An 11076-nucleotide genomic window follows, 5' to 3' on the forward strand; every position below is an offset into this window, starting at 1 on the left:
ATTGTGTCTGTTTAATCACATGACTCATCATTTAACCCAGCATCCTTGAGAGCTGGGACTATCCTGTGGTCTCCTCTGTACCCACCCCTGGAGTGCATTGGTTTATCTTCCACCACACACATATATGTAAAACTTTTCTCCCTTTCTTATTTTTACATTTTATTTCTTAGGTATGTGTACTGAATATTGAATAGTGATAGGCATACTTCGATCCTTACAGCAACCTCATGTGACAGATATTTCTACTCTCCCCATCTTATGCCAAGTCCAGAGAGGTCAAGTGAGTTGGTCGGAGTCACACAGCGAGGACGTCCTAGTGTCAGGATTCAAGCCTGGTTCTGGAGATCAGACTCCATTCCTGCCCTGCACTGTCTCTGCATAGTGAGCCATTTTCAGATTTTACAGTGTCAACCTACAGGCAAAAAATGGAGGCAAAATAAATATAAGTAGAGAGTTCATTCTGACCAAATTTGAGGGCTACAGCCCAGGAGCACAGATTCAAGTTACCCTGAATCCATGTTCCTATTGGCAGCAGTTACAAGTGGGTTTTCAAAGGAAAAAGAAGAGACAGTTTTTAAGTTGTTTACCAATATTTTACATTAAAGTACTGTAAGCTATCTATCAGCTAAACATTGTTCTTTGTAGCACAAATTCCAGGAACCTGAAGATAATGGATGAGGCAGCTAGTGAGGAATAAAATGCCTTTAAACAGTTGACCCCAGGAATGGGGAGGGGAGAAAACGGTGCCCAAAGCCCCATATTCCTGTCTCTGGGCTTGATACATTTTGCACACTTGAGTAGCTCAAACTCCTCTGAGCTATTTTTCTTCTCAACAGCTTAGGAGACACTCAGAAAACACTGCCTGGCTCCACCCTGGACAGGACAGGAGGCCCCCAGGGACAGGCCCTGTGGTGATGATGACCCCTGGGAGCTCCTGCAGAAGGGGTTCACTCCTCCCTTTGTCCTGTTCGATTCTCGGGAATCCTGACCTGGGGGGGCCAGATCTTGGGTGCCCAGAGCTCTTCTCCAGATGGGACCCACCTGATGGGAATGGAGCTTCTTGGAGGCTGGAGCTGGAGGCCCAGCCAGATCAGGCTATGAGGCCGAGGACCCGCTGGGGAGACCTTACTGCTGTGGCGGCGAGAAGACCCTTTCCCTGTGGACCCTAGGGAGCCTGTTGTTAGTGGACCACGGGCAGTCTGTCACTGTCTCAGCCTTTTCTCAGGCTGCTGGCTGGCCAGGGGGACCAGGAAAGGCTGAGACAGCAAAGATACCGCACCAGGCTGGGGCTGCAAAGAGGGAGGACCATGTGCTAGCAGTTACCAGTGGCACGCCCATTGTCTGCTAGGGCCTGGCTGCCAGACAGGAGCCTGGGCAGAGGTGTGCAACCTGAGTCCCTTCAGTAGTGCATCTGTCGGCCCAGCACAGTGTCAGGTTTGCTTACGAAATGACCAGATTCTTTGATTCCTTCCTTTGTAGGGGGTGCCACGTGCCAGAGGAGGGCTGAAGGCTGTTCTGAGTCTGCCCTGTGCCTCATGTCAGCTCTGTTGGTACAGGCCCAGATCTGCTGCTGGACCCAGGCTGTGGCCTGGTCTCAGCCAACCCTCTCTGATGCCCTGTCAGGGTCAATCCTCTTCGTCTCAGCTTGCAGGACAACAGTCTGGTAGTTCGACTCCTGTCACATTAACTGCCCTCACTGCCCAACCTGCAGACCCTGGGACTGTGGAGGGGCCCCAGACAGTGATAACAATGGCCTCCTTGTATTTAACATGGGCCAGACCCTGTGGAAACACTGTCACGTTTTGTCTCATTGAATTTTCAAAACAACCCTAGTATTATTTTATAAAGAAGGAAAGCAAGGCTCAGAGAGGCTGTCACATACCCAAGATTAAATCTATGAGGTCCTAAAGCCTGGATTGAAATCAAGTTACATGAACTCCAGGGTCTATATAAACAGATTGTAGAGTCCAAGCCACACAGGACTGGGCTCTGGGGACCCTTGTATCCTCGCCCTGGGGAAGCTGGAAGGGATACTCTTGCAGCCCATGGAGTTTCATGATTCAGAAGGACGCTGGGGGCTGGGCGTGGTGGCTGGCGCCCGTGATCCCAACAATTTGAGAAGCCAAGGCGGGCAGTCACTTAAGGTCAGGAGTTTGAGACCAGCCTGGTCAACATGATGAAACCCCATCTCTGCTAAAAATACAAAAGTTAGCCAGGCGTGGTGGTGCTCCCCTGTAGTCCCAGCTACTCAGGAGACTGAGGCAGGAGAATCACTTGAACCTGGGAGGCAGAGGTTGCAGTGAACTGAGATCGTACCACTGCACTCCAGCCTGGGTGACAGAGTGAGACTCTATCTGAAAAACACAACAAAAGAGAACCACGTTCAAGGGTGCTTACACATTCATGACCTGTCTCTCATAATAGTAATGCAACAAGTTACCTCTTTTTCTCCCCCATGGTTGCTTTATAAAGGTAGCTTACTGAAGCATAGTTTCATAGTCTAGTGCCTACTGTGCAGGTGGAATAAGGGAAGAACAGAATGATTTCACATTCTGTGCTTCTAACACAGTTGCAGGTGTTTTTTACTCGAATTGCACGCGTTCATCCTCATCCCACATAAGCAGCTCAGGGTCATCTTTGAGACTCAGTCCAAAGATCACATCCCCTGGGCATCCTTCCTTTGTCCTAAATGTTCCTCACACCCTCCTCTGGTTCCCACAGAACTTTGACCTTGTCCGTTATAGTACTACTGTATCACAATGCACTTGACCAGGAGCTGTTAAAGATTTACCAGCTACTCAAGCTTATTTTAGGACTGACTCCTGAAGTTTCAATGTGTCCCTCTCAGCTAGCACATAGAAGTCATCCACTATTTGCTGAATGAGTGATTGAACTATATACTATGGTAAAAGTGTAGGATTTAGAAGCCTGGTCCTCTTTCTCCATATGCTATTGATTAGCACTTGTCTTTTTAGAAAATATATTCTATATTCTATTTAAAAGCCACAATAGCTATCCCAACAGCCTGGCACTCTCTGGACCGTTAAGTGTATGATATATCATGTACATAATGATATTTTGTGTGTGTGGTAGGGGGTTTGAGCCTCATTTTGCAGGGGAGAAAGCTGAGTCTTGGCAAGGCTAGAAAACATGCCCACAGCCCTTCCATGGCTACAGATCAAACACTATGGACTGTGACTGATGGGATTCATGACATTGCATGTTCTCCCTCCCAACTTGCTTAAAGTTTAACGTCCAGCTGGGCATTTTTGTCTTCTAGACTTCCACCCAAAGAGTTACATCCAGGTTGCTCCCAGTGTACCGTATCTGCAAATGTTTGTCTTATTTGTTCATACTACAGATTCCAGAACGGAAACAGCTTGCCATCCCAAAGACGGAGTCTCCAGAGGGCTACTATGAAGAAGCTGAGCCATATGACACATCCCTCAATGGTACATCCCAGCGGCTGGGGCTTGGGAGGGTGACTTACTGCTTCCTTCTCAGATGTTGGTGCAGACTTACCTGGGGGTAACAGATATGCTCATCCTGGGCTGGGTGACAGAGGGTAGTCTGGGCTGCTGTGACAGGAAAGCATGGTCCAAATTGGGAACTGGCCACAGAGCATTCAGCCTTTAGTCTGAATGGGGAGTCAAGACCCACAGCAGACCTAGCTGTCCTGCAAGGAGGAACGAGGGATGGCACATAACAAATAGGTTGACTGCATCTGATGTTTTCTGTGGTTCCTGCCTGCAAGTTGTAAGATTTCAGCACAAAGGTGATGGAAGAGAGGAGTGTTGGCCAACAGGCCCAAGGCCCTGGTCAGCAATGGAAGTGGTGGTCAGGCTGAGTCTGAGCTCAGTTTCCACGTTCTTTCACTGGACTCATGGTTATGGTGCTCCCACTGTGTCAGGGACAGGAGCCCAGTCATCCCTAGCACTGACATTCGGTGAAAGAAGACAGACAACAAATAAACAGCATGTGTCAGTGGTGATTAGTGAGAGGATGGAAAACAGAACAGGAGCTGGGCTTCTGCAGGACAGGGGAGTTACTTTAGATAGAGAAGGCTTCTCTGATAGCATGACTTAAACAGATTCCTGAATGAAGTGGAGAGTGAGTCAGGCAGATACATTCAGGAAGAACTTTCCAGACAGAGAACATGGTATCTGCAAAAGCCCCAAGGCAGCAGAGCTCTGGGTGTGTCTGAGGAACAACAGGGAGGCCAGCATGGCAGGAGCAGGGGAGAGTGACAGGAGATGGGGACACAGATGGGGCTGTCAGCCACAGGAATGACTTTGGCCTTTCTCTGAATGAGGAAAGACTGCAAACCTCCAGAGGGTTACTTAGGGACTGGCCTAACTTAGTGTATTAGTCTGTACTCATGCTGCTAAGAAAGACATACCCAAGACTAGGTAACTTATAAAGGAAAGAGGTTTAATGGACTCGCAGTTCCACATAGTTGGAGAGGCCTCACAATCATGGCAGAAGATGAAGAGCAAAGACGTCTTACATGGCCGTAGCAAGAGAGAGCGTGTGCAGGGAAACTCCCCTTTATAAAACCATCAGATCTCATGAGACTTATTCACTATCACGAGAACAGCATGGGAAAGACTCACCCCCATGATTCAATTACCTCCCACCAGGTCCCTCCCACGACACATGGGAATTACGGGAGCTACAATTCAAGATGAAATTTGGCTGGAGACACAGTCAAACTTATATCACTTAGGTATTGAAAAGATCACCCTGGATACTGTGTGAGCAGCTCTGTAGGCAGGGCTCATGCTAACACCCTCTGTCCTTGGCTGATGGTTCTCAGCCTGAGGAAATTGGATCAAAAGTGCTCTTGGTTTGGGGATTTGATTACACAGGAAGGCTTCGAGGTTCAGGAAGAGGTGGTTGTGACCCTTGTCTCTGGGGCAGCTGGACTGTGGTCCTCCCCTTCTGGCCTCCTTCTCTTTCCTTCCTTTGTAAGTGAAAGGGCTTTCAAAGCATAAATCAATCAGCAGATATAAAAGGCCAGGGCCCCTGGGGCTGGGAATGAACCAGGCTGAGGAAGGTATTGTTGGTTCCATAAAGAACAGGACCAGGAATGAGATGGAACCAACCTAATTGCCCATCAACCAATGAGGGGATAAAGAAAAATGTGGTACATACACACCACAGAAGACTACTCAGCCAGAAAAAGGAATAAACTAATGTTTTTTTTGCAGAAACTTGGATGGAGCTAGAGGCCATTATTCTAAGTGAAGTAACTCAGGATGGAAAACCAAATATCCTATGTTTTCACTTATAAGTGGGAGCTAAGCTATGAAGATCCAAAGGCATAAGAGTGATATAATGGACTTTGGGGACCAGCGGGGGAAGATTGGGAGCAGGGGTGAGGGATAAAAGACTACATATTTGATACAGTGTACACTGCTCAGATGACAGGTGCACTGTCTCAGAAATCATCATTAAAGAACGTATCCACCTGAATCCCAAAAACTATTGAAATAAAAATAAGAACAGGACCAGGAATGAGATGGGACCGGTGACTGGGAGAGGCATGGGATTCCCCTGCCCTTCCTTCACACTTACCTGCCGCCTCCTGCTGGGAACTCTGTGGGAGGTGATCGTCTGTTTGGGCTGAGTCTATTCTAAAACACTGGCTTTGTGGGCAGTCGGCACTTAGCATTGACCCACTGAGCATGCGAGGTGGTGCCAACTCACCAGTCGGGCTGTGATTTCAGACCAAAGGCAAGGGTGCGGTGCTGCTGTCTGGATGCGCGTTGAAGGTGGAAACAGTGACTCACTGCAGTGAGCACCTCCCTGCTCTCAGGTGCGGTCGGGCCAGCAGGGGCCTGCCTGCCAGACGTGCCAGGGGGCCAGTTTGTGGGGCAGACGCTCCATCTCGACACAAACAAGTGGTCAGAAAGGCCAGCGCTTCTTGGTTTTGTCTCTCAACTGTGAGTTCATACTTGTCGTAGCCGGGACTAGGGGTCATCCCAAGGACAGCTCGAACTCACTGTGTGGAGTGGGTCAGGAAAGCTCCGAGATGGAGGAAATCCAGCTGCGAGGTGGGAGGGAACATAGTTCTGCCTGTCCTGCCAGCGAGAGGCCTGGGGATGACTTGGGGACAAGCAGTCACGGTCAGCACAGAGGGAGGCCTTCACCTGCCTTACAAGCCGGCCTGGCCTCAGGTCCTGCCTGGTCAAACGGTGTGACATGCAGCATGTGGCCAGAGAAATGGGTGTGGGCCCCAGCCCCTTGCTATAGTTGGTAGCCATAGCGATTTGCTGACTTCCTGCAAAAGGCCACTTGCTTGGATTCTTGACCTGCTCTATCAGCCCCGTCCCCACACTGCTCCCCTGGGTCATGTCCCTCTCTCTGAGCACATGTGTAATAAGTGCCCTGATGGCCTGTGCTAAGGGTATCGGGGTCTGCTCTGCTTGCCAGAGATACCAGGTACTTCATTGATGGTGTCTCACCCTGGGGTAATGCTAGCAGCTATAACAAATAACCCGGCAGCTTCTGTCTATAGTAACACAATGCAAACCTGTTTCTCACTCAGGGGTATTTCAGTGGGGGGCATTACTCATCCTCATGTAGGTTAGGTGCCCAGGCTCTGTCCATGTTTGTCTCGGCCACCCTCAAGGGCCACAGAATCCTCTGCAGAGAGAGAGCAGAGAACCCCTATCTGCTTCTTAACAGCACCAGCCAGTAGTGACACACATCACTTCTACCCACAGTCCCTTGGTGACAAGTAGTCACATGGTCATCTCTGGATGTGAAGGGGTGTGGATCTAGGAAATGATGTCCTTGGCTCAGCAGTGGCCTCACCCAACAGCGCACACCTCTGATGGGCAACTAACCTCTGGTGGACTGGCAGCTGGGTTGCCACATCTGGGTCTCTCTTTGTGTCTCTGCACTTGGATGTACTCCTCTCTTCATCCTGTCTCTCTTCTCTTCCCTCTGTCTGTGCTCCTGGATGCTGTGCAGGTCACTCTGGTGGATTTCTCCCCACTGGAGTCCCCAGATGGGTGCAGATGCCCGAAGGAGTCATTTACGCCACGATCACCTTGGGTACTGCTTGCTCCCCGAGCTGGAATGCCAGTGATTCTTGCCTGCTGCCTGGCTCTCAAAGATGTGTGCGTCCCCTGAGGGTGGCCACCGCCTTCTTCCAGTCCTTGTGCATGGGTCCTGCATGTGCATGCTCTGTGCAATCTTCCAGAGGAGCCATCTACTTGGCTTTCCACAGTCCCACCCCCACTGCCCCGAATGTGCTATCAAAACACATGGCTAAAAGACCCGCAGTGTGCATGGCTGTTCTGCCCTCAGTTCCACAGGACATAGTGAGGTAGAGTCTACCTAGGGATGGCAAATGGGGATGGAATTATCTCAGCATCCTGCCTCTCATTCCTGTTCACCCTGCACCTCCTAGAAGCCAAGTATCTGTTTTAAGAATATGGTACTGTTTTAGTTTTGTTTTGTTTTGGAGATGGAGTCTGGCTCTGTCACCCAGGCTGAAGTGCAGTGGCATGATCTTGGCTCACTGCAACTTTCACCTCCCAGGTTCAAGCGATTCTCTTGCCTCCACTCCAAGTAGCTGGGATTACAGGAATGCAACACCAGGCCCGGCTAATTTTTGTATCTTTAGTAGAAACGGGGTTTTGCCATATTGGCCAGGCTGGTCTCGAACTCATGGCCTCAAGTGATCTGCCCTCCTCAGCTTCCCAAAGTACTGGAATTGCAGGTGTGAGCCACGATGCCTGGCCAAGAATATCCAATGTTTATGGTGTGCTATTATGATCCCTCTTACGGGTAAAAACAATTATTAATATATTTGCTCTAAATTTCCTCCAAGGTACTCCAGGAGTATGATTTATTGTTCTTTTTTCTTTTTCTTTTTTTTTCTTTTTTTTATTTTGAGACAGAGTCTCGCTCTGTCGCCCAGGCTGGAGTGCAGTGGCACGATCTCCGCTCACTGCAAGCTCCGCTGCCTCCCGGGTTCATGCCATTCTCCTGCCTCAGCCTCCCGAGAAGCTGGGACTACAAGTGCCCACCACCACACCTGGCTAATTTTTTTTTTTGTATTTTTAGTAGAGACGGGGTTTCACCGTGTTTGCCAGGATGGTCTCGATCTCCTGACCTCATGATCTGCCAGCCTCGGCCTCCCAAAGTGCTGGGATTACAGGCGTGAGCCACCGTGCCTGGCCTTTTTTTTTTTTTTTTTGAGACAGAATCTCACTCTGCCAGCCAGGCTGGAGTGGAGTGGCATGATCTCAGCTCACCGCAACCTCCACTTCCTGGTTCAAGCGATTCTACTGCCTCAGCCTCCTGAGTAGCTGGGATTACAGGCATCCACCACCATGCCTGGCTAATTTTTTTTGTATTTTTAGAAAAGACATGGTTTCACCATGTTGGCCAGGCTGGTCTCAAACTCCTGACCTCAAGTGANACAGAATCTCACTCTGCCAGCCAGGCTGGAGTGGAGTGGCATGATCTCAGCTCACCGCAACCTCCACTTCCTGGTTCAAGCGATTCTACTGCCTCAGCCTCCTGAGTAGCTGGGATTACAGGCATCCACCACCATGCCTGGCTAATTTTTTTTGTATTTTTAGAAAAGACATGGTTTCACCATGTTGGCCAGGCTGGTCTCAAACTCCTGACCTCAAGTGATCTGCCCAGCTTGGCCTCCTAAATTTCTGGGATTACAGGTGTTAGCTACCATGCCCAGCCTCTTTTTTTTTTTTTTTTTCTCAATGTTTTTTCTTTCATACCTAGTCCTGTTAATGATTTGCTGTTCTTAGCCTCCTAATACCCCCATGGACGAGGATGGGCAAATGTTAGAATTCTTCATGAAACATGTGGGGCAACCCCAGAAGAGCAGAACAGTGTAGACTTACCCAAATTCTTCACACTAAACTCTGTAGCCTCCTCCATTAATTTTTGTTACTGAAGGAAGAATCCCAATGACAGTGTATCATTTTTTAAATGTAGCTTATTATACAGATAATGCAATACTGGCAATACGGAAAAAATTTTTAAAATCACCCTGATCCTACCACCCATCAAATCAACTATTTTGAGCTTTTTCTATGTTGCCTTGCAGTGCTGATCTATTTGCATGTATAGTTCTAATTGTGCTTTCTCCCTTATCATACCTTAGGGAGTTTATTGAGCTGCACACCAGTTTTCAGAGTTTTAATTGATTACAATTGCATAGTAGATTCCTAAGTGGGTAAAATCATGCTTTACTTACCCAGTCCCCTTCTGCTGACTGCTAAACAGCACTTGAATGAATATCCTAACACATGTAACATTCTTCCCCACCCCTGCCCTTTTTTTGAGACAGGGTCTCACTCTGTTGCCCAGGCTGGAGTGCAGTGGCATGATCTCAGTTCATTGTAACCTTCGTCTCGTAGGCTCAAGCCATCCTCCCACCTCAGCCTCCCAAGTAGCTGGGACTGCAGGTGCATACCACCATGCCCAGCTAATTTTTGTATTTTTTGTAGAGGTGGGGTTTTGCCATGCTGCCCAGGCTGGTCTTGAACTCCTGAACTCAAGTGATCCACTTGCCTCGGCTTCCCAGAGTGCCAGAATTACAGGCGTGAGCCACCACGCCTGGTTCCTTCTCTTTTTAAAAAATTAGTTTCCTAGGATAATACCAGGACTGAGATTACTGGATCAAAGAGTATGGGTGTTTTTATGGCTCTTCAAACAGGCTGCCAGACTGCTTTCTGAGAAGCCTGTGTTAAATTACATTGTCACCTGTAATCTAAGAGTTCAGGGTTCCATCCTGGATAATACTGCTATTTTCAGTCTTATTTAATAGGTATAAATTATACATTTTTATATTAAGCCATAAAGAGAAGTAGTGTCACACGACTTTTAAAGACAACTGATATTAAAATATTTAAAATGTTGTTTTTAGAAACATTAAAACACATTTTCATTGGCACTGTTGCTACAGTAACTATTGCAGGGGCCTCATCCCATTTTTCTATATTCTAATTCAAATGTGCTTCTTAGTAAAATCAAATGTGCTTCTTAGTAAAATCAACAATATTTTATCTAGCTATACAGATAGGAGAAAGGGCTTCTGGATTCTTCTGCCTAGACTTAGGAGCCTCTGGGCTGGTCCTCTTCTGAAGGGTGTGATGGGAATGAAGGCAGAGTGTCATTCAGCCCGACTCAAGGGAAAAGAACAAGGACTGCCATGCAGAAGTCAGGGAAATAGATGCTGAGTCCATTTCCTAACTCATAGGGCTGCTGGGAATGGGAGTATCCAGTGATCAGGAGACAGTGAGCCCTCCCTGGGAAATTCGGGCAGAGCATCAAGGTTATGATAGACAGGATTCCTGTGCCAGGGGTTGGACTGAAATCCTGAGGTTCCCTTTCCTCCATGCCCTGCTTTTCAGGGATAGATGGATGGATGAATAGAGAGAGAGACAGATAGATCGATCAATCGATAGACAGATGAACTGATTGATTGATTGATTCACACGTTTGTTTTGTCCTTGAATAGAGCAGTGGGACCTGGAACAGCAGCTCTTGCAGGGTGGTGAGGACAGAAACTAGAAACTGAGGCAGGTGGGATATACATAGAATCGTGCATGATGTGTGCTCTGATGAGTTTTGGGATTCTTTTGAAACGACAAAAGAGTAAGGGTTTAAGTTAGAAATGAGTAAAAGGAGTTACATTTGTGCCAGGAGGTATTAGGGAGGGAAGGCAAGCAGGGTCTATGGAGGATATGAGTGGAGGTTTGAAAAAGGGCTCTGCTGATGAACATTGATGCAAAATTCTCAATAAAATACTGGCAAACCGGATTCAGCAGCACATCAAAAAGCTTATCCACCATGATCAAGTGGGCTTCATCCCTGGGATGCAAGGCTGGTTCAACATTCGCAAATCAATAAACGTAATCCAGCATATAAACAGAACCAAAGACAAGAACCACATGATTGTCTCAATAGATGCAGAAAAGGCTTTTGACAAAATTCAACAGCCCTTCATGCTAAAAACGCTCAATAAATTCGGTATTGATGGAACGTACCTCAAAATAATAAGAGCTATTTATGACAAACCCACAGCCT

At 47.8% G+C, this 11076-nt stretch overlaps 1 protein-coding gene across 2 annotated transcripts in view; it reads left to right on the plus strand.

Moving 5' to 3' along the window:
- AFAP1L2 (actin filament associated protein 1 like 2) overlaps positions 1-11076 on the plus strand; it is a 109990-nt gene that overhangs the window by 76078 nt on the left and 22836 nt on the right. For both annotated transcript variants that reach the window (XM_017892493.1, XM_017892492.1), the window contains exon 6: positions 3362-3452. In XM_017892493.1, coding sequence (XP_017747982.1) covers positions 3362-3452 — 91 coding nt within the window. The remainder of the gene's footprint in view (positions 1-3361; positions 3453-11076) is intronic.

The sequence above is a fragment of the Rhinopithecus bieti genome, unplaced genomic scaffold, assembly GCF_001698545.2.
Source record: "Rhinopithecus bieti isolate Rb0 unplaced genomic scaffold, ASM169854v2 scaffold_21201, whole genome shotgun sequence".
Taxonomy (NCBI): Eukaryota; Metazoa; Chordata; class Mammalia; order Primates; family Cercopithecidae; genus Rhinopithecus; species Rhinopithecus bieti.